The sequence below is a fragment of the Desmodus rotundus genome, chromosome 5 (assembly GCF_022682495.2).
Source record: "Desmodus rotundus isolate HL8 chromosome 5, HLdesRot8A.1, whole genome shotgun sequence".
NCBI lineage: Eukaryota > Metazoa > Chordata > Mammalia > Chiroptera > Phyllostomidae > Desmodus > Desmodus rotundus.
In genome coordinates, this window is record NC_071391.1 from 124,378,569 (window position 1) to 124,406,224 (window position 27,656).

Here is a 27,656-nt window from a genome sequence, read left to right on the forward strand (position 1 = left end):
CCAGAATATTCTGGCATCTGTCCTTAATAGTGTAGGTTTTCCTTGCATGAGAGGTGACCCCTGACTGCCCTCCAGGGGCACAGTACTAAAAAGCTGACTCCAAGTGTTTCACTCAAAGGCGAGGTTTGACAACTGTGGGCTTTACTGTAGGGTGACCAGGCCATTTCTTGGTGTATCTCTGATCTCAGTTTCTTCGGGGGGTTTTCTCTCTCACTGGTCGGAACCCCCTAACCTCCTGCATGGCAGATTTGGCTCTCTCTCTAGGGTGTGTATGACAGCATGTAATTATGCAATCCCTCTTTGTTTTCTGAAGGTGTCCCCCTCTAATTTATAAGCTATGTCCTCCAGTGTACAAACCTGCTTAGCCCTCTCCAAAGAATAAATCTCTAGTCTTCATCAAAGGCGAAGGAAGGACAGTTACTCAAAATGTGTGGGAAGGGAGGTCAATTTTGTTTTATTGATGTGAAATTCACATAACATAAGATTAATTATTTTAAGGTGTTAAATCAGTTACATATACTTAAACATTGTGCAAACCACCACCTCTGTCAAATTCCAAAGCATTTTTTATCACCCCAAAAGAAAATGCTGTACCCATTAAGCAGTCCCCCTTCATTCTCCCATCTCCTTAGTCCCTGGCTTTCTGTCTCTAAGAACTGCCTATGCTGGACATTTCATATAAATGGAATCATACAGTATGTGAACTTCTGTGTTTGGCTTTTTTCACTTAACACGTTTTCAAGGCTTATCCATGTTGTAGCAATATCTGGACTTCATTCTTTTTTTAGCTAAAAATAACATTCCATCATATGAATATACCACATTTTGTTTATCCCTTCATTTGCTATGGACATTTGGGTTGTTTCCAGCTTCTGGCTATCGTACACAGATGCTCACAGCAGCGCTATTCATGAGCATTTGCTGAGTACCTGTTTTCAATTCTTTTGAGTATGTACCTAGTAATGGAATTTCTGGATTGTATGGTATTCCATGTTTAACTTGGTCTAATTGCTTTTTGAACAGACTTTCAAACAATCCTCTTATTTTAGGCCCCTCTGCCCTCCCAAAATACTTCTAAAGGTGCTTGGTACATTTCCTAAACCTATGGGGTTTCCATGATCTATTTCAGGTTAGTTCTCTGTTTTCTATACTATGCTATCTTAGTATTGAACTTTCTCACGTTGGCTAGATTACTTATTTCTTAGCCATCTGCTTTCCAGCTTCAAAACAAATGCTGCTGTTATCTCCTCTCCCATTCTCTTTGTCCTAGTGAGTTTAAGCCTTCATTCTATCAAGTTACTGTGATTTTAATGAGATTTTAGAAGGGAGTGAAGAAATAACAGGAATACTCAATCTTACATTTTCAATCAAAAATACATAATAAATATTTTAATGCAATCTATCTACTATTCTATCCACCCATTTAAATGCCTCTCATGTGCATGGTATTTATTACAGGAGAATACAAGCATAAAGGACAACCTCTGTTTTCAGTAAGCTGATAAACTGGTAAAGACGATGTAGTAATACTAGGAAGGTCATTTGCTTACATATGTTTAGCACCTGTATGAAGGTTGAGGTTCTGTTATATTCCGATATGGTAAAGTTATGAAGAGTTGAAAGGTAAAACCCACACTCACAGGTAGGTCAGGTCTCCAATGAAGGATACACTCATCCCTGGCATTAATCACTACAAAAGAGACAGACTCTCACTCAGAAAACAGGAATTGAAAAGGAAGTGGGCCTTAGAAAACCAAGAATGAAGACTCTCAGCTTCTTTCAATATTTGCCTCCAAGACCAGACTTGAAGACTAAAAACGTGTAGGTAGATGTTGCGAGCTGATACGGATCAAACGCGGGCATCGCCATGCAGACAGAAGCTGAGACAAAGCAGGCAGGCCCGCCGGCACCGAACCACAGACTGAAGGCACAGCTAGATGATGAAATCAGAGTAACTGGGACCAGACACCAATTCCCCTTTTCATTACCTCCTATTTTGATGGAGTCCTGTCGGACTGTAGTGATCTTGCCTCACCTACAATACCAAGAAAGTTATGCACCCACACGGGCCCGTGGTGAAGGGGGAACAGCAGCCCCTTAGCCCTGGGAGGTCGGAGGGATGGCCACCTCCTAGGCAATATTTTTTCCCAATGGCCTGTTGGAAGATTGCCTTTCAGTGCCAACTTGGGGAGGAGGGGTTCTGAACCTTTTTTTTTTTTTTAATAAAGCATCCTTTTACATAAAAGTTTACAAATGTTATGTACATACTAACGGGCTATATGGCCTCTTTAAGCCCTTTAAGGCTTGGTTTCCTCACCTACAAAGTAGGAATAATAAATGTCTCATAGGGCAATTGTGACGATTAAATAAAATAATTCTGGTAGTGCATTTACCACAATGTTTCATATGTATTAAGTGCTTTAAAAAGGTTAGTACTGCCCTGGGTGGGTGGCTCTCGCCTGGCTGGAGCATCATCCCATTCACCAAAAGCCTGCATGGGTCTGACCTCTGGTTGGGGTGCGTACAAGAGGCAACAAGTGGTGTTTCTCTCTCACACAGATGTTTTTCTTTCTCTCTCTCCCTATTTCCTCTATAAAATCAATAAATATATCCTCAGGTCAGAATTAATGAAAAAGTAAGTCTATAAAAAAATAGAAAAATAAAAAGATGAGTATTAGCAGCTCCTGCTGTGATTACTGTACCTAACCCTCTTTACTATTACTATTACAAGGCAAGTACCAAGACAGTATGTGGCAAGGAGGCGGAGACCGCGCTGCGCTGATGAGGTAGGGAAAAGCTTCACGGAGGAAGCAAGCTTCTGAGCTGGGGTGTGAGTTTGAGAAGATGATCATTTTAGATAGGGACCGTGCCATGGAGTGAACTAAAGGGGAACTATAAGCACTTCTGGATGTGAGAAAGAAAACTCAAGTATCTTAATTTCTTCACACACAAGATGTTAACTATTCCACATCACAGAAATCAAAGCCAGACACGAGAAACTTGGTCATTTGACAGACGTTAAGCAATAAACTGAAAGCCTATGAATGTTCATACATTTGATTATAAATAATTTTATGTTAATATATTACTTTTTGCCAACAAAAAGCCTTAATAAGTAATATTTTGTTATAACAATAAGAGAGCTTAGAATATTTTATTATTTGCGTGGACTCTCCAGCGTTTAGTTTTACCAGAGACGTTCGGAGCTGATTTTGCACTACACTCTGGAACACTATACGGTGTTCTTTGGAAACGGCATTCTTCCTCCTGTTCCATAATTACAGTTATTCCAACCACCCACTTTCTAACATGCCTGCCTATTCTTCTACATACATATTCTAAATTTTCTTGGATATTTAAATAGTTTTCTCGCTACAAATGCCAGTCCAAAGTGTCAGAATCACATGCTTTTGTGAAGGGGTGCTGCTTCTTACCGGCACTTCTCAGGTTGGGGTCCAGGCCTGGCATCTCTTTGTTAGCTTCAGGGCTGACGCTGTAGATTGATGCTCCCGCTTCACTCACGATACTAAGAAAAAAGAAAAGGGGGATATCATTTTCCGAGCCTTTTGTTTAGTCAAAGAAAATAAACAAATAAGACTAGGTAGGAAAACAAACTTGCAAGGCAAAGTGCTTTCTTTATAGTTCAATGATACATACAGCATTTAATTTTTCATTAACATAAAGTGATTAAGCAATGTTTGTTTTCTTCACATAGGAAAGACACAGATTTAAGCTCATAATGAAGTCATTCAGTCATTTTCTGTCAGTAGTAATGAGGCAGGTTATAGATGAATACAATAGATACGGCCCCTTGATGCCAGCTACAAAGTTTTCAGAATATACTTAGCTTCTCTTGTGTTTACAACCCACTACTGACTGACATTTATAACTCCCATCTGAATTAGTCACTCTACAGTATCTCGCAAAGCACATGAACTTGTGTGGATATGTGCAGACGTGAATATACAGACAAACCACTGCCCTAAACACTGCCATTGTTATTACCTGATTATAATTAACCATCACAATGTGAAAAGCAACGGGATCAGGCAGGATATTACCCGACTTCTTTTCAGGAGGGTCTGAAATCATCTTTTTAGTAAACTGGAAACATTTCACTTCATGCAGATGTTAAACCACGTCACTTTATCATTTATTTAATCAAAGCACCACATACATATTATCCTCTTTCCTTTTTGGCTCCAAATACTGTTCAGACCGCAGTGGGAACATTGTCTTACAGAGGACATTTGGCTGGTTGACATTTGTACAGTTTATCAGACATTTTAAAAATCACAGGTCTGCTTGAGGACACCACATGCAAACAACCATCGTCTACCCTACGTATTCGCGACACCTGTGGCTCTCCCATGCGACCATCTAGGTGTGAAGATTCAAAAGCAGAAGCATGTTAGTGCTGATTTTTCATTCACTTTTAGAAGCCTCTCTCCCTTTCTCTGCTCCTCAATACAGACCTCAAATACGAAAGAAGTTTAGTGGATAACTTTTAATGTACTGCTCCACTGTAGCAATTCAACACTGATAAGTAAAGTGTGAAAAAGTTAAGTTTGCTACCCGCCCTACCTTTAAAGAAATCTTGACTGAACTTTGACGACAACTGTAAGGCACTGAGACTTGAGAAAATTATTTGGGGGAAGGAGATTTATTAATTAATTTGTTTTTTGCAAACAAGATCTACCATCCTAAATTTTATTTTTTAGATTTTATTTATTTTTTTAAAAAGAGGGGAAGGGAGGAAGAAAGAGAGGGAGAGAAACATTGATGTGCCAGAGAAACACCGATCAGTTGCCCTCCCCACACGCCCCCTACTGGGGACCTGGCCCACAACCCAGGCCTGTGCCCTGACCAGGAGTCTAACCAGCAACCTTTGGTTCGCAGGCCGACACTCAACCCACTGAGCCACACCAGCAAGGGCTGCTACCCTAAATTTAATAGTAGGAAAAATAAACGCTTGGCAATTGAAAAGCAAGGGGACTCATCCTGTCCCTCGTCAACACCAATGTCATCATACAGTAAGAGTTAACCAAATATATATTATACACAGAGCATAAAACATGGCACTTTAGACATTATCTAATTTGATCCTTTTGGGGGAGTTTTTTTTTAACAGTTAAGTAGTGTGCCAAACATCATATAGCTTGTAGGCAACTGAGCTAAACTTGAAGCCTAACCTGCTTGATTCTCAGGGCTGAGACACTAAGCAGCACCAGGAGCTTCTGATTAGTTTCACCACTTATTAAAATGAAAACCCACACTTCTGTGCTAACCAATAAATGTAACATCGTCTGAAGAGGAACTACTTTCTTAAAGAACAGATCCGTAAGAACTCATTTCTCTTTTGTTGCCTTCACTTTGGATTAAAAGTTAAAGTGAATTTCATTTTTTTTTTATATATCTAAAGTAGAACCTAAAGCATAAAGAAATTTGAATATGGTCTACAATTTCAGAGACTGACTTTAAGATTAAAAGTGATTTGTCTCCAAAATAAGATTTAGATTATGCTTATCTTCTACTATATAGTGATCAAGGAAGAAACACAGTATCAAATAAAGATTAAAGTAAAGAAAAAATTTCATGTGGCATACATAGTATGATGTTAAAACCAACATTACTAGCAGTGACTTTTCAGACCCATTATAACAGCACTTCCTAACCTGGGACCCCTGCACTTCTGGACAGAAAGAAGTAGGATTAATAAAACTGTCTATGAAATGTTTGTGCTTATGCATTTTTTTCTAGGAAGGGGGGTTACAGTTTTCATTGATTACTTTAAGAAATCCATTACCCCCAAAAGGCTTAAGAACCGGCACCACAGTATAAAAATATTCAGTCACCAGCCATGGAAAATTTGTTGTCAAACACAAAACAACAGCCTGACAAAGTTTTTTCTTAAACAGCAGAGTAGCCATCAAGGGCAAGTTGGACCTACTATTGAGAAAAGAATATTTAAAAAAAAAAATTCACTAGGAACTTATTTTCTGTCATTGCCAGAAGCCTCCAAAATTACCACTATTAAAGCAAAGGGAACATAAATGGAAAATAAAAATTCCAATTAACTGTGGCCTTTAGCATTTGGGTACCTGAGAATTTGCTGGGTGATTCACTGTCTCTTGGAAGTTATAATTCTCAGTAGACTAAGGGAAACTGTTGCAAAGAAAAACACTCAGATAATAAATATTCTTCCAAATACCACACTGCCAGTTCTCTTAAACAGAGGAATACAAAACAGATGTGACACACTGCACCCAAAGATTTCTAGATTAACATTAATATTAAATCAGTACAAAACGCAGTAAATTTCATATGCTTTACTTATTAGACAGCATGGATCGAATGCACACTTCAGCTCTAAGCACAGATCAGCATGCTCCAATAATCTAACTGAACAGAAAAACCCCAACACTGACTACTTCAGCAGGAAGCACACATGGATCTAAGAAGTGTATGTGGCAAGAACTAAATGAAACCAATCAAGCTGGGAGTGGTAATGATTTTTTTCCAGGAGAAGCTGCTAAGAACAAGTTAAAACGTCTCCTCTCTTCCTTTTTACATTCCTACGTGGAGGTCAAAGATAGGCATTCAGCAGAAAGTATGGTAGATTTTATAAGCCAGTTTCTGTTTATTGGGAAACTATTTAAAAATTACTCCAATTATCTCTAGTATATTTTGAGGAAAGCAAAAATAAACTCTGCAAAATATTCAGATATCTAGTGATTTAATAAGTTTTATATTTCACAAAACAAATCTCTCTCAGGTGTAAACAAATTAGACTCATTATCTCAGTAATTTGATTATTTTATTTACTTTTCCCATAAAGCAGACAGGACTCTGAGCAGAATTTATTATTTGGAGGGAATTTAACGGATACAGCTGTAACAGAGCTAAGGTGTTGAGACTATTACAGTACTCTGAAGCTGCTTCACGTTGCTAGTTCAACAAACATCTCAATAGATACACATGGTGTCTCAAACTTTAAATACACAAAAGCACATTTCAGAAGCTATCATTGAGCTTACCAGACCTATATATGATTGTGCTAATTCTCTAGGATAAATTGCACTTTATTTAAAAACATTTAATCTAATTCAGCACTATTCCAGGCCTTTCTAGGTCTTTTTATTAAAAAAAGAAGAAAAAAAAAAAAAACCAAAAACGAACCATACACTCACGACATGAAAAGCAAGTAAAATGCCCTCAATATATAGATGCACTTAACTCTTCTTCTTTTTTTATATCTTGGACTGTTTTCTACTATTTTCTTTAGTATTTTGCCTCTATTTTTAAAAACTAAGATTGATATATTTTTTCTCTTACTGTCCTAGACTGCTTTTGGCTACAAAACCTGTCTACTGTAAATGAATACTGGCTTGTAAATGAATAGGGGAATATTTCTACCCTGTTTTCTTTGGAAGAGTCTTTTTAAGGCAGATATAACCTATTCCTTGAAATCAGATAAAACTTGTCTGTATAACTATCTCAGCCTGGTATGAGAAAATTTTAAACCACTGATAAAATTTTTAAAGTAGTGAGAATGAAAATTTTACTTTTTTTTCAGATTTCAAATCATTTTAAAATTATATGTGAGTAAAATTATATATGATGTATATTTTTCACATTTATTTGTTTTTTAATTGACTACCATAAAGTTATTTATGGTATTCCCTTATTTGCCTTTTAACCTCTGCTGACTCTATAATTAAGCTTCATTTCGCATACTTTTAGTAATTTAAAATTTTTTTAATAAAAACTGTAAGTTAAAAATACTAATTTTTGTTATCTTAAGTAAAATTCAATGATATTACGTAAGTATTACATAAGTCAGTTTATTTATCAATATATTTATTTTTCCTAAGAAAAGATACACTTAGCCCTGGCCTGGTCGCTCAGTTGGTTGGCGCATCATCACGAACAGCAAAGGCTGCAGGTTTGATTCCCCGTCAGGGCACATGCCTGGGTTGCAGGACCCATCTGCAGTCGGGGCTTGGTGCGGGAGGCAACCTACCTCTCACATCGATGTCTCTCTCTCCCATTTCCTCTCTGTCTAAGATCAATAAACATACCCTGGCATGAGGATTAAAAAAATTTTTTTAAACCATACATTTGAACTACAGAATTAGTATCTCCACAGTTTATAAATCTCTTCTAACAAGACAGATTGTATGTTGCTGAATCTTTTAAAACCAAGTTTGCAAGTAGTTTTCTTAGAATAACTATTCATTCTGGCAGTAAGTGAATGGCAGTTTCTTTTACCAAATTGAGATGGGGGAAATTCTTTTCATGAGACAGGAAAACTAGCTGTTTTTTAAGTTATTGGGCTAATGGTTTTCACACTCATTTACAAGGTTACAAGAAGCCTCTACATTCTCCTTGAGGTCCTCTCCCCATTCCCCAAATACAAAAATAAGCTTTTTTGGTTTTTTCTTATTTTTGAATAAATTACATGCTTCCTTACATTAACAAGAGAACTTAATTTAAAGGTAATCCACTTAAATAAAAGTATTTTACTAAGATACCAAAAATGAGAGAGGGTTTATTGCTTAAACTAATAACTGATGGTTTTAATTCTCCATGAAGCACACTAAAACTCCTCTATCTTTATCAATATCTAGCAGCTTTCTTCTCTTCCTTCTTCCCACCAAAACATATATACTAAGTAACTACTAAATGCATACCTCATTTCCCTAAAGTTTTAAAAATAATTTATCTAGCCCTGGCTGGTGTAGCTCAGTGGATTGAGCACGGGCTGCGAACTAAAGGGTCACTGGTTCGATTCCCAATCAGGGCACATGCCTGGGTTGCAGGCTGGGTCCCCGGTGGGGGCCACGTGAGAGGCAACCACATACTGATGTTTCTCTCCTTCCCCTTTCTCTAAAAATAAATAAACAAAATCTTTTTTTAAAAAAAAGAAAGAAAGCTTTAAAATTTTTTTTCTAAAAACCATTCTTCCAAGTTTTCAAGTTTTCAGACTCAGAAACATTCATATGAAGAGAGGGTTAAATGACCTATGTTCCTCAGTTACTGAAAGTGCTAAAAAAGTCAACAAACACAGATCTAAATTCTTTGCTCTGCATAAGAGATAACCTATTCTGAGGCATGAAAGAATAGATGTTTGTATTTTAGAAACAGGAGACAAGAACAAAACCCAAACCACCATAAATAAAAGGAGCTCTAGGATTTAATGTATAAAGGGCAAGGTTTATTTCTAAGAAAATATCAAAGCAATTTTAAAGTCCTTTATTTAGTGACAAATTAACATTTCAGGGAATCTCAAATGAGCAATATTTAGTTTCTTGAAACAAGCAAAATCATATACTGTTAAAGATATTTAAACTGTAGACCTCTTTTGGATGGTAATTTGAAAATACAGACCAAGAGTCACAAAAATAAGCATTCTTTCTGAACCAGCCATTATTTTTTAAGAATTTATCTTAGGGAAATTTTAAAATATCAAAAAATGTAAAGCACTATCCACCATAGTACAGCTCTGACTGAGAGAAACTGAAAAATAAAGAGCCTATGTTTAACAGTTCATGAAATGGAAAACCACCCTGTCATTTAAAATTACTGTTGCAGAGGGCTTTGCATCAAGGTGGAGGTGCAGGCAGGCACACTTCACTTCCTCACACAACGATAAGAAGGATTACAACTAACCTCAAAACAAAAAACACCCAGAAATGCCAGAAAACTGAACTGTATGGAAGTCCAACAAACAAGGATTTAAAGAAGACATACTCATCCGGACAGGTAGGAGGGGCGGAGATGGGGAGCTGAGGCAGAGGGACTGGGTGGCAGCGAGGCGGTGGTGACAAGGAGGTGGCAGGGGCGGTCCCACATTAGAGATAGCTGGGGAGTGAGCCCCAAGCCAGACTGCATAGCCCAGGGTTCCAGCACCAGGAAAATAAAGTCTCATAACTCCTGGCTGTAAAAATCAGTGGGGGTTGGGGCAGTGGAAGAAACTGCAGGTCTCTCAGGAGAGTGCCTTCAAAGGGGAGAGATCCACAGGGCCCTAGAACATATGCAAACCCACCCACTCTGGGAATCATCACCAGGGCAACAGCCAGAGGGGTGCCAGTTGCAAAGTGACTGGAAGTGGGGCAAGTGCCAACTAAGCCTCCAGCAGTCAGGCAGCAGCATTGTTCCCTCTCTGACCCCTCCCCCACCCACAAAGCCTGAAGCAGGCTGCCCCACCCTGGTGATTACCTAAGGCTCCGCCCCATGCAATATAACAGGTGCGCCAAGACAAGGAGTCAAAGCAGCTCTACCTAACACATAGAAACAAACACAGGGAGGCTGCCAAATTGAGGAGACAAAAAAATATGGCTCAAACGAAAGAACAAAACAAAACTCCAGAAAAAGAACTAAGTGACAAGGAGATAGCCAACCTATCAGATGCAGAGTTTAAAACACAGGGGTAAGGAGGCTTAGAGACCTCACTCAGTATAGCAAACACGTTAGGGAAGAAATGAAGGCTATACTAAGTGAAGAAGTGAAATGAAGAAAAATCCACAGGGAACCAAGAGTGAAAGGAAGGAAGCCAGGATTCAAACCAATGAATTGGAACATAAGGAAGAAATAAACAGTCAACTAGAACAGAATGAAGAAACAAGAATTCAAAAAACAAGGAGAGAATAAGAAAACTCTGGGACATCTCTAAACATGCCAACATCCGAATCACAGAGATATCAGAAGGAGGAGGAGAAGAGCAAGAAATTGAAGACTTATTTGAAAAAATAATGAAAGAAAACTTCCCTAATTTGGTGAAGGAAATAGGCATACAAGTCTAGGAAACACAGAGAGTCCCAAACAAGATGGACCCAAAGAAGACCACACTAAGACACATCATAACTAAATTGCCAAAGGTTAAAGATCAAGAGAGAATCTTAAAAGCAGCAAGAGAAAAGCAGAGAGTAACTTACAAAGGAGTTCCTTCACATAAGACTGTCAGCTGATTTCTCAAAAGAAACCTTCCAGGCCAAGAAGGGACTGGCAAGAAGTATTCAAAGTGATGAAAAGCAAGGACCTACATCCAAGATTACTCCGTCCAGCAAAGCTATCATTTAGAATGGAAGGGCAGATAAAGTGCTTCTCAGATAAGGTAAAGCTAAAGGAGTTCATCATCATCAAGCACTTATTATTTGAAATGTTAAAGGGAGTTACTTAACAAAAAGAAGATGAAAACTATGAACATTAAAATGATCACAAACCTACAACTGTCAACAACTGAATTAAAAAAACAAAAACAAACCACAAACTAAGCAAACAACTAGAGCAGGAACAGAATTATAGATATGGAGATTATTTGAAGGGTTATCAGAGGGGAGAGGGAAGGAGGAGAATGGGGGTAAAGACACAGGGATTAAGAAGTACAAATTGTAGGTACAAAATAGACAGAGGGAGGTTAAGAACAGTATAGGAAATGTAGAAGCCAAAGAAGTTATATGCACAACCCAGGGACATGAACTAAGGGGGGAGACTGCTGGAGGGAGGGGGGGTACTGGGTGGAGGGGGCAAAGAGGGGAAAATGGGAAAACTGTAATAGCATAATCAATAAAATATACTTTAAAAATAAAATTAAAATAAAAATTATTGTTGCATTGTTGCAAAACATTAAGATGAGAAGAAAACTGGTTTCAAAACTGTAAGTCCTATTTTTTTTAAAGATAGGTAATACAAAAGAAAAAGTAGGTTATGTAATGTAATGTTAATATTATTTAAATGAGTTAGTCCTTCAATTGCATTCTTGTTTGTTTAATATTTCTTCAATAACCATGTAATTGTAATTATGTGCTTCCTTATGTTAACATAAATTGTAATTTATTTGTAAACAGAACAAGTTTAAAATGACAATTGTTAATTGTTCAGGAAATATGATATCACATATAACCAACATTGTTTTCTTCACCAAACTTTCTTTTAAAGTTATTTTGAACTTAAATGTGGGTAAATACATCATTTGTTAATAATAATTTCCAAACATGGCTTCTAGGAGATCACAAGCAGTAACATTTTATGATAGTTGTAAAATAAAAGTGATTAAGGAAAGTCAAGAGTAAGTTCTCCACTTGTACAAACAGCTCAGAAAAGAAGCAAATGCATGATGAAAAATTTTACAATAAAGTACGTATAATGTATCCTTAAATTTCACTCAGTCCTTGGCCTATGAATCCATCCACCAAATTACCCTTCATGATCACCAGGCATAACCAGTTCATTATTCAAAACAAAAAAGATGTGGGGAGATACAGGAGTATCCCAGAAAATCAATGTGTGTGAAAAACTCTAAAGGCAAAACACAGTGAAACAAAAAAAGATACACCCCACCCTCGAGCTTTCAGTGGCGTGGAAGGAGTTCACCTTCAGGAATGTAACACTAGCACCATCTGGTGGAAGACCAGTTAGAAGCACTTCTCCAATTACCAGTTTTAAAAAACGTCCTAAGCTATCTTTCAAAAGATGAGCGTTTCCCAAAGAGAACAGGCCTAGCAACGGTACAGTAACCACACAGAGGACCCACAACAAGCCCAGAGGAACTTAAAATGTCTGCTAAACAAAGAGTGTCTACCCAGATGGGCATCTTAATCCACACAGCAGTATTTCAACAGTACGGAATCCCCTCCGCTACTTCTCCCCTCTGTGCCTCACACCACACCAGATGAAAAGAAATTCACAACTACTAAGAAGAACTTTACTTTGGAGTTTGTGGTTCCTCAAAGCACCAGCTACCTACCTACCTACTATTCTGTGCTATACACACAATAGTACGCAACACGAGAATCTGACTGTGCTAATTAGCATTGTAAATTTATGTTCAACGATGCTGAGCTGCTACAATGTACCACCATGTCTCAAAACACTGCACTTTTAATCACTTTCAATGCTGTCCATGATAGAGATGACAAAAACCGGTACCTTCTAACGCAGGGGGACCCAACCTCCAGGCCGCGGACTGGTTCTGGTTGGGCCTGTTAGGAACTGGGATCTACAGCAGGAGGTGAGCTTGAATGTAATGCACTGGAATCATCCTGAAACCATCCCCCCCCCACACCTACAGTCCTTGGGAAAATTGTCTTCCATGAACCCGGTCCCTGGTGCCGAAAAGCTGGGACCACTGTTCTAATGCCATCATAGGGTAAAGCAAATCAAACTGACGGGCAAAGAAGATGGAGAGCTTGTCTGTTTGTAGGTTGAATCCCTCCACTGCAGTAGAGGCAATTTCTGACAATGAATGGAACCAGCAGAAATTGTCAGTCTCCGCTACCCTCCCTGGTAAGCACCCTTTTTATTTTCTTTCTCCCTTCCCTTCACCTTCTTCTGCTTTCCTTTATAAAACAAAATCCCTCCTTTATTTCGTTTTTTCCCCCGTCTACCAACATGAAGTTGTTTCGTGTAGCGCTACACAATACCATCAAGGGAACTCAAGGGAAGACCAGCCACTGCGGCAACCAGAGGCCTGATGCTTAAGCAGCATTAGACTGAGCAAAAGGACAAGACCCTCAGCCTCCAGGACAAGAAAAGCAGGCTCAAGGAAGAGAACACTTACTGACGGTGGGAGAAGCAGCACTGGGAACATCCCATGCTGCCACTAACAAGACACAAAACCTAAGGGGGCAGGGAACAAATACTGATCTAATTTTGTAATTAAAGTGGTCCTTTGTCCAACATTTTGAAACACATTGATTTCAATAACATGATGCCAGCCTACCCGTCATACCCCCCCCACACATCAAAAAGTACATTTCTCCTGATTCTTGCTGCTAACACCAGAACTGTCAAAGTTTTATCAATTTGTATTTACTATACAACAGATTGTCTGTGTTCACTTACTCTTTTTCGAATGCATTTCTATTCAAATATAAATCAAGAGTTGTATATAGAGCATTGTAAAGTTTTCTGACAAAGAAAAAAGTTTGCTTTATTTACTCTTTTCTACCCGCCTTTGATGTTTTGTTTTTTCTTTTTTGGCATAAATGCATCTATGGAGTTTATCCACTAATACATATGAGGAATTCAGATTGCCATGGCATACACTTTTTAGAATGAAACTTCTTGCAAAATATTTTATACCTTTGTTATCCATCCAATAACAGAAATAAGAATCAAAATGACCAATTTAGAAGATATAATCTAATATTTTGCTAGTAAGTACTATATAATACTGAGCTGGCCAAAAAGTTCACTGGGCTTTTTTCCGTAAGATGGCTCTAGTAGCACTTAGTTGTCTTTAACTTCATTCGAAACAATTTTGTTAGATTGTATTGTGACAGCTGTTACATCAGCGTGCATTTAAAAAAAATAACAAAATTGGTGAATTTTTGTGTAGCCATTTTAATGTTGAAAATGGAAGATAATACACAACATTTGGGCACATTATGCTTTATTATTTCAAGAAAGATAAAAATGCAACTGAAATGCAAAAAAAAAGATTTGTGCAGTGTGTAGAGAAGGTGCTGTGACTGATCGAACATGCCAAAAGTGGTTTTCGAAGTTTCTCACTGGAGATTCCTCGCCGGACGATGCTCCACAGTTGGGTAGACCAGTTGCAGTTGACAGTTATCAAATCGAGACATTAGTTGAGAAAAATCAACATTCTACCACATGGGAGACAGGCAACATACTCAAAATATCCAAATCAATAAAGTTATTGGTGAGAATGAAAAATGTGTCTTTTATTTTATGGACAAATGAAATGGACTTTTTGGCTAACCCAATATAATACTAATTATTAAAAATGTTAAGAAAGAATAACAAAAAAAGGAAAGAAACAAAGGAGGGCAGTGAAAAATAAAAGAGACAAAAACTAAGATATATTTTACCAGCAACTTATAGCCCAGTACTTTCTAACTCCAGCGGAATTGTTTTGGAAATAATTATACTTTGTGCTACACTCCCTAAGAGTCTTCTAAACAGTACTGTTGACAACCTCAGGGAACTCATACATTTTTGGTTTCCATACCTGGCTGGTTACCCCCTCCTCCTTTTTCCCCTTCTCTTACATTTGTTTTATCCCCCCAGCCCACCTAACCTCTACTTTTCTCTGAAGTGAACTTACACCTCTGCAGAAGTTATCAGCCCGCAGTGAAGGGAGACACTATCTACAAACTTCATCTAATACATTCACCGACCAGCAGTTTCCAGGCTGGATCGCCAAGCCCTGCTCTGGAGCAGCCTTCACCTTCAGACTTGCTTTTGGCCACTCAGATCGTGCTGGGGGAGGGGGTTTGGGGGACAGCTCTGACAGCACATGCCAAGCATTAGAGGACCACTCTAAATCAAACCCTTTTCTCATGATGATTTTGAAAGTACACTGAGCAGAGGGAGGAGAGGCTGAGTTGCTCAGCTCATCCGGCTGCTCCATTTACTTTGTATCTGCAGTCAGATCTTTACTTTCTGGGTTCACTACACATTTTTGGCTCTGCTATATTACACTGTGTAAATATTTAGAAAAAATAATTCCTTTCAAGGATCTAAACTTCCACTGTCGTTATGGCAAATGAACCTGTTTATGCTATGTTCATTAAGTAACAGCAAGCCTAAAAGAACTCAGGGATTTACTAACATATGTGATACACAAACATCACAATCATAAAGCTTCTCGTGGGGACATATCAAGAACATGAAAGGCCAGTTTATTTTTACTCCCATTGCCCTGTAATTTTCTTTAACTCTACAACAACAGTCCTTAATTCAAACCTTTCCTATAGCTACAGGAATGGGGTCGGCTGAATGCGCATGAACTATACCCAAAACCTACCGCCATCTCCATTTAAACTTGCTTGACTCTAGAGCAGTGGTTCTCAAACCTGATCCTGCATCACAATCTGCCGGAGGGGGTTGAAACACAGATCGCCAGGCCCCGCCCCCATCATTTCTGGTTCACCAGGGCAGAGAATTTGCATTTCTAGCAAGATCACTGGTGATGCTGAAGCTGCAGGTTTGGAACCACAGACTTAAGATTTTGTTGAGGTGTAATTTACACTTCATAAAGTCCACCCATCATGAGCGTACAATTCAATGACCTTTAGTAAACATGGTACAACCGTCACCCGAATCCAATTTCAGAACGTTTCCATCCCCAAGGATGCTTTGTGCCCGTTTGTAACCCGCATTCTTATTGCCAGCCCAGGTATCTACTAGTCTACTTTCTGTCTCTATGTATTGACCGTCTACCTTACATTTCATACCACTGCAATCATAAAATACGTGGTATTTTCTGTGCGGCTTCTTCACTTAGCATGTTTTGAGATGCAACCACGCTGTAACATCAGCACTTCATTTTTATTGCTGAATAGCTTTCCATTGTTCTAGATATACCACCTTTTGTTTGCCCGTTCACCAGGTGAGTAGCTTCTGGGCTGGTTTCGGTTTTCTAGTGTTATAAATAATGCTGCTATAAATGTTCATCTGTAAGGTCTGAAGTGGGCATATGCTTTATTTCTCTCGAATAGATTCCTAGGAGTGGAAATGCCACACTGTAAATTTATGCCTAGGAAAAAAGAAAAACCTAAGCCCCTGAAAAATGTGACAGCTTAGTAGTTTCCAGCTGCATAGGCAATATGTACATGTCACTCACAGTATCTGCTTCTTTCCTGTTTTGTTTCAGCAAAGCCTACCATAAGTATTATCCTAAACATATTTACTCTTTTAAGGAAGAAAAGAGAACTTGTGACGAACTGGCTTTCCTAGACTATGGGATGAATACACCCAGCTGCAAAGGGGCCTACGGGGCAACACTGGTGGCATGCTGGCGTTAGAGAGCGTGGACTGCTGAGCCAGTGTTTTCAGAGTCACTGCCACTGGGCTCAAAGATGTAAGAAATACGTCCACCTTGCAAATTAATGGGAACAAAGATAAGTGGTGAACCATGACAGAGGTTATAGAAAAGAGAATACTACCTGAAAGATACATTTGATTTACTTTGATATTTTTGTCTAATTGTATTATTCTTCTTTACCTCGGGACCTTTTAAAGTAATTCATATACCAGCTCAGCCCATTCTTGGCTGAAAGGCTATTGTACCTTGAATTAGGAGGGATCAAAGATGGCAGTGAAAATTCAACTCTCGTCTAGGATTTGCAAGTGTATGCAAATCCTGGACATACTTGCAAATGTACGAAACATACTTTAAGAAGACAGGAAATGTTTGATCAGGTAGAAGCAATATTAAGATTACTCATTTCAAAGGTGAAACTCAAAATACTATGTTTACTCCTTGATGATTTATTGATATCAAAATTGCAAATCATAAGATAAAGAAACTAATATGAACACTATTTTTGTAACCAAGACCACAGACACAGTCTGTACCTCTAGGGAAAAACTATAACAATAGGGTAGTTGAAAGATGAAGAAAATCCATGTAAATTTTCAACAAAAAATCCTTGTTTATGTAATTCAAGTTGACCTAGGATCCTAAGCAAGAAGCTTTGTTTACTAAAGAACTACCAGGATTCCACTCTAAAATGTTTTCAAATATTTATGTTCTAATTCATGGGTCCTACTGAAAACATAAAAGTCATTAGTCCTCTATGCTTTCCAACTGCTGGAGATGTATTTTATATTTCTACCAGGCTTCATGAATTCCACTACAAGGAGCAAGCCTGTTGTCCAAACACTCATTCACCCTTTTCCACGGAGCTACGTAAGCAAGAAGCAGCGACCCAAAGAGATGTCAGAGGATGTAGGTTCACATGTGACCCACTGTCTCGCAACACCGTCTGTCTCCCTATAAAGTAAATTACAGGGCATCTCATCTAAGCTCTTTACATTTTTTTGCAATTCAAAATAACTAGAGTTCCTGGAACATCTCTCCCAAATTATACCAAATTAGGCTATCATTATCTCTGTGATGTAACTGAACTTGGGATCCAAGATAAATATCATGATTTGAGAAACAGAGGAAAGAGTTTACTCAATAGCATACAACCAGTTATAATTTATTAACAATGGTTTTGAGGCCTTCTTTTACACCAGAGTCCAAGTCCCTTCCTCAACCAATTACATACCGTTACTAGAGGGAACGAACTCTTCAAATAATCACTTCTCCTGCCCTTTATTACAAACCAGCCCTCTGGCACCAGGACACTACGATGGCTCGATGGAAAAAAGGGAAGCAGCAGCAAGGACCTCAGGCGGAAGGTCCTACTCTGTCACCTGTGTGTGCATCTGCACAGCAGTATGATCCTGACAGAAGCCCACCCTCAAAAATCTGCAGTTTCCTTGTGGAATTCTTAGTAATAATGAGGAGTAAGAAGAACTACACCCCAATCCACACCATTAGTCCAGTAAAAGACACACAGGTGCACACACACAAAAATCACGAAAAGTTTTGCTTATACAAATTAGTATCACACCAAATAGGTAACAAAGAGAGTAAGAACACCAATACATCAGAATCTTCTATACAAAACTGGTGTGGCTCTCCCCAAACTAACAGAACTATACCACTTCAAAAGTTCATCCATCTATGAACAAATGCCCTCAACCTAAGCCTGAGAAAAGCAAGAACGATCAGTTTTATCTGTCTTCAGCTTGTCTGAAAATCCTGACATTTTTCAGCAAGTAAAGGTTCCGAATAGCAGGTGTCAGAAAGCCTCAGCCTCACAGGTGGTGCCCGAAGGCAGGAAAAGCAGCAGCAGTGTGTGGCCCTGTCAGAGCCACACAGAAGCTGCCTAGAGAGCACGCTCTGAAAAGAGCAAACCTCAGACTTACTCAAATCAATCTAGTGCCGGATGCCACTATCGGAACAAGGCTCTGGTGCTGAAGATTAGCTGCCCCGAAAAACATTCAACTCAAGGCTTCCTCCAAAGGGAAAGGAGCTGAGTGCCATGGCACCTGTCCGTCTTCTGTCTGTCAGGGGGTCTGGCCGCACTGCCTCCCTCGACGCAGAGAAGAAAACGGCCACAGGATGCTTTGCTTCATCTTAACAGTGGGTATTATTTTCTCAAACTCATTTTCAGTTACTTTAAAGGAAATAATATACGTCGCCTGCCTTTCCCTAATATGTGTAGCTTTCTGGAAGTGCGTTAAGATCCACTAAGTCAAACTACCTTCCTATAAGAAAGTCAGTTCTTAAGTACCCTCTTCGTTTTGCCAGTGGGGTAAAAGAAAACCAAAAAGTTAAATGAAATTAGACGGAGATCATCTGAAAACAAGACTTTAAAAAAAAAACCCAAAAACCTGCTCCGGACTGTTAGGTCGGATTTTTTCTACTTAGTTACCTACCCTCTGCCCGCTCCTTTACTTCCAATCATCTTTTCACAGGTTCCCCAACAATAAGAAAGCCTTGGAGCCTTTGAAAGTTGTTTGTAAAGGCCAATCAATAGGCATTTTTGTTTCAGAAGTTAGCATAACATGATGGTCTACTTTCCTCTCCTCAGATCTTAGTCCCTGAAACACTAATGATTTCTGAAGAATACTCAGAGCAGGAGAAGCTGGAGAGGCATAAAAATAAGTTATTTATCAAAGGAGCATTCACCATCACGTCAGCTGGGTAAGTACACCAGAAACTAAACAAGCTAGCATTCGCTCAGATGGGCAGTCAGTACATGGGTAGTGACATAACCCACCCAAGGGAAAGAAAATTCAGTACCATCTAGGTTTCTGTGCTTTATTGGAAGATACACAGGATCAGTAGGTCAGAGATGAACACTACCAAACACCACTTTCCCTCTCATATCTCAAAACAAAAGGCACAAAAAAGAGCTACAACTTTGCTTGGATTTAAGTCAGTAATATTGTAAAATAATACAGTGTTCACGTGAGCACCTCTGGAACCATGCAGAACAAGCATGATGTTCTAGTTCCCTCTGTTCTGCTCAACAACATCCACTCCCCAGGGCCGCCCCGCTGGAATGTACTCATTTGCTATACCCCTGTGCCTGTTTTCACACTGGAGCAATTCACTGGAGTCCACATTATCTTGTTCTCTTCTCAGGCACCAACAAGTACTATTTTCAACTCCGTGCAGTTGCTCAAGTAACTTCTCATCTTCGTATTTTCAAATCTGATTTTAAGGCCGATTAACACATAGAGCATAGAAAGGATAGAAGTAAAAACCCACATTCACATAAGGACTGAGTACTCTCACGTGTATAGTCTTCATTTTGAAAATCAAATGTGTTAATTAAAATTAAATAAATTAAAATCAAGTAAATACTAAATAAAAGTAAAATTTTCTAAATTAATTTCTGGTTCACCATTTATTCTGCAAGCTTCCATTTCTGTAAAACAGTTACTTTGACATGATTATCTGCCATGTCTGCCTTTTCTTCCTATACATTTTGCTAACTTGATTCCAAACTGTCCAGAAGCTCATGTTTTTCTGCCTGACCCACCGAAAGACAGAGGAATTTTGTTTTTCTCATTAACATGGATAAAAACCAACCCCTGTGCAGGAGGCCTGGAATATAACAGAGACGAGTGTCACTAAAACCAAGTGAGATGCTGTTGTCGAAGAACATCCATTGCTCAAAATCATGCAAATGGACAAGCTCTGCACTGGAGTTGCACTTAATACATATTTCAACTGAAATATAAGCAGAACTAGGATAAGCCCGATACAGTTATTCCATAGTTTTCAGTGTCATGGTGAAGCGCCATCATTTTCACTCCCCAGCAAAGCAGGAGTCCAAACAGGGCACTTAAACGTGACCCTCGCTGTAACTACCTCTTGATTAAGCCAAAGCACAGAAGACCATATTTATTAAAATCACTGAACATTCTCCAAAACGTAAAAATCAAGGTCTATGCAGTCAAATCTCCCTTTAGATTTCTAAATCTTTTACTATCTATTTTGATATCCCTGGAAATTTTAAATCTTAACTGTTGGACTTTATTTTTTGGCAAGTGTATTTTATCTCAACCATGTTTAATGCTAAGACAAAATCATGGAACTGAGGACTAGGGTGGAGGGAACCCTAAAACTAACAAATGAGTACACAGAAGCTCCTGGCCTAATCTTACCTAAGAGGAATGACATCTTACCCAACCCCTCCTAAAAGAGTTCCATGCCCCAAATTCTTAAATACTAGCCAGAAGATACTTATGTAATTTTAAATACACAGTACAGTAAAGAAAGTCAGAAGGTTGTTCAGGTATTTAGTCACACTGTAACTTAAAGGTATGTACCCTTGAAAATTAGAAACAAATATAAAAATAACACAAGTTAGAAAAAAGCTAAAGCTGTGTTCTGGGATTCCACAAGGTAAAAAAAATTAAAAGAAAATTACAGCTGTCACTTACTATGGACTTAACACCATGTGTAAAGAAAATCCGCGACATAATCTGATCCTGAGGAATTTAAACTACAGACTTCCTGATTCCACGTGCTGGCCGTCACCCCCAACAGTAAGTTGCTCGATGGCAACAGAACTTTAAAATTACTCTGTCCCCTAAGTTTGTCCTAAGTATGTAGTCTCCATTACAAAGAAAGTTTTCAATGACTCGGTGTTGTTCTAAAAATATATGTTATATCAAAGAGCTCCAGTGAAATTTTCTGGTTAATTTCAAGTTTTCTAACTCAAACACATAAGTAAATTATAAGTAAAATTATAAGTAAAACTACAATCTCTACAGTAACGTTAATGCACATCACACACTTGAAGTCATATTTCAACATCACTTTCATTTGAAAGTTAAAGCAAAACCAAAAGATGTTAGAAACTCAAGTTACAAACTCAAGTGTGTGTCTATTTGTGTAACTGACTTATACTCTGGGGGAAGATTGAATAGTGGTGTTTCTTCTTCATGAGCAACTATAAACACTGAATTGCTAAATGAAATAGATGATTTCATGAAAAATAGATATAAAAATGATTTAAACCATAAGTCTTTAAGAAACAAGTTATTTATAATCTTGGGCATTCATACAGAATGATATGAAAGATGTTAACCTTTTCCCCATATTTAAATGGGAGGAAAAAAGAAAAAGAAAGAAGAGAGAAAAGGAAGGGAAAGCAAGGGAAGCAGACAGATAAATATTTTCAAGAAAGTGAGTAAGTATGTACATACATACACCTACAGGACTGGAAAATTCACTAAAGTATTTTTTCATTAAAGTATTTTTCACCAAACCATGTAGGATACAAACTAATAATGGCTTGTAAAAAAGTAACAAAATGTAACCAATAGGCCCTAAGTAGTCTACTTCTCCAAACCTTTTATCCACCCTAATCTCTGGGGGACAAGTATACTGGTAGTAAAATGAGTATCTTTTCCTTGCCTGGAATCTCTATCATTATGGGCAAGTTTGAGAGTATCCATTTCTAATCTTATCTAGTCGTTAAAAAACAAAAGCTCACTTATTAGAAACACACACACACAAAGAAAAAACTAAAAATTCCTTTTCCTTTTCTTTCAACCTACTTCCCAAACTTAGAAACCAGTCGTCTGTCAGCAGGTATTTTTCAAACATCCATTTCAGTTCCAATTTGGCTCTTTAAAAATTTCCTAATGTACTTGGTGAAACACAAATTTCTAAGATAATTTTTTCAGAAATAAATTAGCTAGCATGATATGTGTGTATACTGTATCATTGCTTCAAGCTTTAACTTCATTTAAAAATGTAAATTTTCCATTATGTAGAGTTACACAACAGCACAAAAAATAACTTGTATCTGAAATTAGTCTATTCCATCATTTTCAATGCCAGGGGCAAACTTTTAAAACAAATTATACTTCTGAGTTGGAAGATGTAGACTATAATATGATTAAAGAATAAAGAGACATAAAAATTTACACAGTTTACCTAAATCTATTGTCCTTATGGAAAGCTGTGATTTTGTCGCAAAGATTAGAATTTACTGCATTCGCCCCCCACATTGTAGTATCTACGGAAAAAAGCCTTTCAACTGTGGAAGAGGGGTTCAGGTGGCGCTCCTAAGAAAAGACCTGCCGGGAGCTTCAACTCTCGTATTTAATGGATCACAGGGTTTACAACGTGCTGCAGATGTTCAAAGGCATTCCCTCTACTGGCATCACAATCATAGCAAGAGAAGACTTCACTTCAGGCGCCTGTCTAAGTCGTTTCCCTGAGATGTTTCTTGCCAAATTAAAATGTCAAAAATTATTCTATCGAATGCTGTCCCTGAGAAATCTAGCTCAACCCAAAGAGCAGCTACCAATTAGTAAAGTTGGGCCTTTTAGTGGGGGAAAAGTTTTCTTTTTCTATTGATATCTGAAATTAGTGGGGTCCAAAAAGAAAAGTTTCATCTCAGCAGTTGGTTTAAGTGCTACTGATAGCTGTAATCACATGCAGGCTGCAGTTCCTTTTGAAAGGCTTTTCAAATGAACAAATACAAAGAAAAAAGAGAAACACAAGTGTTTTCCTAGAGAATGACAAGAGTTATAAAAAGCCAAGGTCGGAGATCCGGATATACATAAGTGAACCAACAAACCACAGTCAAATGAACTCTCTGCTAACTCTTTGACAAGGTCAGTGCATCTATCCCTTGGCACAATAACCGACTAAATTTCAGATTGTAGAAGGTGCTTCAGGAAAACAAAATCCACCACAAACCATTTAATGCTTCTTTATTGCTTTGGAAGAGCAAGTAAAATCCTCTGAGAAAAACATTTCCTGTTCACTTTGTTGTTTTCCAAAAGCTGCATATCACTCTCAGACTGCCTTGGGGAAGTGTTCATTCATTAGTGGCCTAAGTGCACAGAGGTTCCTTGGCAACCAATGGCACTGCATCTTTTTCACCTGAAGCTCCAGATTAATTTTCGTAGCACAACATTTACAGCTTACCCACAGAAGTGAGCGCCATGTCCGTCCACTGGAAAGAACTACCAGTTGTCCATGAACTGCCCCCAAAGTTCTAAAACTTGATTGCAAACAGCAGGACTACAGGCAACGGGACAAACAAGCTCACAAAATAAGACTGTTCACATGAGGCATATGCTTAAGTTTGGCAAAAATCATTATATGACCTGTGGCTACTATTATCATATAACCTGTACCTACTAAAATAATCAAAAGGTTCGTTTTCAACTGTGGCAAGGGACAGTGTTAAAACCCAAAATTCAACGGTATATGAAGAAGTCTCTCGGGAAAAAGTCCAGGCATTGTTAATATAACAAGAATGGTTTGCACAACATCAATGTAACCTGGCAGCCAGGAGAGGGGACTGGAATGCATATGTGTGAACAATGATGGCTTCATTGTACTAGTCACTGGGGGCAGCAGAGGCCTTTGAGTGGGCATGTGTACTGTGTGGCCATCGCATTCAAAATGACTGAGCGAGTAGAGCAATGAATCTGCATCAAATTTTGTGTTAAGCTTCAATATTCCTCCACGGAAGCTATTTGGATGATTCAGAACTCCACAGCTAAGGGCAACTGGTGATTGGCAGTTTCATCAGACAACATGCCTGCTCATGCATCATCATGTCTCATGCAGAGTTTTTTTGTGAAACATCAAATCACCCAGGTGACTCAACCCCCTACAGCTCAGATTTGACACTCTGCAACTTCTGGTTTTTCCCCAAACTAAAATCACCTTTGAAAGAGAAAGGATTTCAGAACGTTGATGAGATTCAGGAAAATACAACTGGGCAGCTGACGGCGACTGGGAGAACTGTGTGAGGTCCCAAGGTGCCTACTTTGAAGGGGACTGAGGTGTCATTGTCCTATGTACAATGTTTCTTGTACCTTGTATCTTCTTTAATAAATGTCTCTATTTTTGATATTACATGGCTGGGTACCTTATGGACAGAACTCGTATATTCCCATGTATATATTCCTTCTGCACTTTTCACAGAAAGCCTTTTTGATTTGAATTAGCAAACGTTTCCCAGCGTTCCTGCTTTCTGAAGTCTCCATTCCCAGATACTGAGTTTCTTGACTTTATGGTCAAGCAATGACAAACAGGTCATTTCCTATTCACTCCACTTACCTCATCCTCAGTAAGACTGCTAGAATGCAGTTATGTTAAGAATCGTTTTCAACAGCCACCTTCAATTACAAATATTTGACATGATCACAGACTTCCAATGCTAATCCCCTCTTAAGTTGAAACACCCACACAAGGGCCCTTTGAGACCCACAGCATGGCTATTTTCTTTGCATTGCTTTGTCCTGCAAAGGAGCTGAAATACTACATTTGATTCCCTTCTCTCCTCCCCCATCACCATCATCCATCTCTTACGCAAAGCAGCAGGGAGATCCGCATATTTTGTTAAGGCCGAGTCTTGCCAAATGGGGTTTCCAGTTAAAACATTATTTTTCTAAGTATGCTTCTAAACCTGAGATTATTTAAAGGAAGAAAAAAATTTTTTCATATAATTGACTCCCATTTTCCCAAGTTTTCTACCTATGCAATATATTCCCTTAGTTCAACACACATTTACACGACCTAAGTATATTTAATTTCCAGAGCCCTGTTGCTAACCACAACTGTAGACTTAGAAACTTTCGGTCTGATCTATTCAGCAAAATATCCATCACTTAACCTAATGTAAAGAAAACCTGAACCTATATAAGATAATCCTACCAAGATACTAAATTGTACTTATCTGTTGAAGATATATTTTTAAATTTCAATGAACACACAATATTCTGGCATACCCAATTCAGGCATTTATACCAAAAGCATACACGTACGGAAGTCCCTACTATTTCCAAATGACAACCCACTTGTGTTCTAAACAAAACGGTGACGATTCTGCTTTATGTGTACATGAATTCCTAAGAATCTGCTCGTAACCAGGATTTTCGTAAGTCAAATTCCGTTTAAAATGCATTTGAATGCAACAAGAGAACTTAGTAGCTAAAGGACCTACAAAATGAAATTTTTGTAGTGCAAAGAATTCACTGGTAAAGCAAATGACTACCCCTTCCACGATAACTCTCATACACGAACAATTCTTTTCATTAAGCCTACACCATACCTATGTTCACTGTGGAAAAATAAACCTCACGTTGTACCGTCAGAGGAAAGAAAGGTCTGTACCCCTTAAACTGTATCTAGCCTATGTTCCCAAGGGTAATTTATCTCTTTCCAAAAGAGATGAAAACCTCACGTTGAGAAGGACCAAGCAAGAATACAACCACTTACAAATGCCCCCTGGAGTACATGCCCTCGGCTAATAGGAAGCAAAACCAGAAAGTGAGGGGAATCCAGATACGTCATCCCCAAATATGCCACTTGGACAGAATAACTATTTTAAGCCAAAAGAACTTGAGACCCAGGAGGTACAGAAGGGACTCTCTGACCTCCCCTTCTGCCTGAAGCTGGTCTTCAGTCACTCACGAGAGGTGCCCTCCCTGTCCTTGGAGGAAAGGAGTATCCTGATCTCCGAGGACAAGTGACTGGCCAAGAGGAATCCAAACACACAGGGCTTTTCTAAGACTCCCCCAGTTTACTCCCCTTAGCTCATACCCTTTTTGTCCCCTGTCCCGTCTTCCCACAACCTCCCCCACTTCATCAAAGCTGGTGCAAAAACGCTCAGGCGGAATCATTTCTTTGGGTCTTCATTTCAGCATGGAGGCTCTCATGTCACATCAAACTTATAGTAAATACATGTGTTGCTTTTCTGTTTAATTTTCAGGCCCGGCCAGGGAATTTAACAGAGTCAAGGGTCAATTTTTCCTCCGCTTAAAAGGCAAGAAATCATGCTCTACCTTCAAACTCTTTCCTTTCTTGTCATTCCACTATTTTTCTATAGCATTTAACCCATAGCTCCAGCAATGGTCACAGGTTGGCTCACCAGAAAAGGTAGAGAGATCTTATCCTTCCTCCCCCACATTCTTTTCTTTTTAAAGGATTTTTATTTATTTCTACAGAGAGGGGAAGGGAGGGAGAAAGAGGGAGAGAAACATCAATGTGTGGTTGCCTCCTGCACATCCCCTACTGGGGACCTGGCCCACAACCCAGGCCTGTGCCCTGACTGGGAATCGAACCGGCAACATTTTGGTTTGCAGGCTGGTGCTCAATCCACTGAGCCACACCAGCCAGGGCATTTTCCCCCACACTCTTCACCACATAAAACTACGTTAGGCCAAAGGTAATCCCCCGGTGATTACTTCCTATCATCTGCTGAGATACAGTGCCTGGGTACTGAAGAGAACATTATCAGTAGCATGTAGCCTAGTTACGTAACACGGGCTACTTAACCTCCTGAAAGTTTTCCTCCTCAAGAATATTCCCTTAAAAAAACACTAAGCAGGTAATGAGTTAGTTTCAACTTAGTACTGAGACAAAGTTGGTTTGTGCTGAATTCTAAAACATTTAAAAAGCTGAAGAAGATGGAAAATGTCCAAAAGAGGTGTTGTATTCTACTTCCTTACTAACAGACCATTTGGGAGAGTTCTGGGACCCACCAAGAACAAACTCTGGATGGCTTGACGCTGAGTCCATGAGGAGTTGGACTAGATCTTTGAGGGTATTCTGCCTCCAACACTATATTACGCATAACTTTTAAGTATTCCTTAATGCTAAAAAGCAGATGAACATGGATTAATTTGAATATAAAGTCAGTCTTATTCAAAAGATTTCTGCTGTGGTTTCCACCATTTCCAAATGCATGATCAAAGGTAAAAGCAAATTTAAGAGTGTTGAAAACAGACATTTATTCCCTTAAGCCAAACTTTCTATAAATATTTGCCATATTCAAAAATTAAGAGGCCTGAGTGCTGGA

At 38.7% G+C, this 27,656-nt stretch overlaps 1 protein-coding gene across 2 annotated transcripts in view; it reads right to left on the reverse strand.

Moving 5' to 3' along the window:
- The window catches only part of SRBD1 (S1 RNA binding domain 1), a 180,847-nt gene that overhangs the window by 82,458 nt on the left and 70,733 nt on the right, over nucleotides 1-27,656 (reverse strand). For both annotated transcript variants that reach the window (XM_045189474.2, XM_024552858.3), the window contains exon 15: nucleotides 3,435-3,526. In XM_045189474.2, coding sequence (XP_045045409.2) covers nucleotides 3,435-3,526 — 92 coding nt within the window. The remainder of the gene's footprint in view (nucleotides 1-3,434; nucleotides 3,527-27,656) is intronic.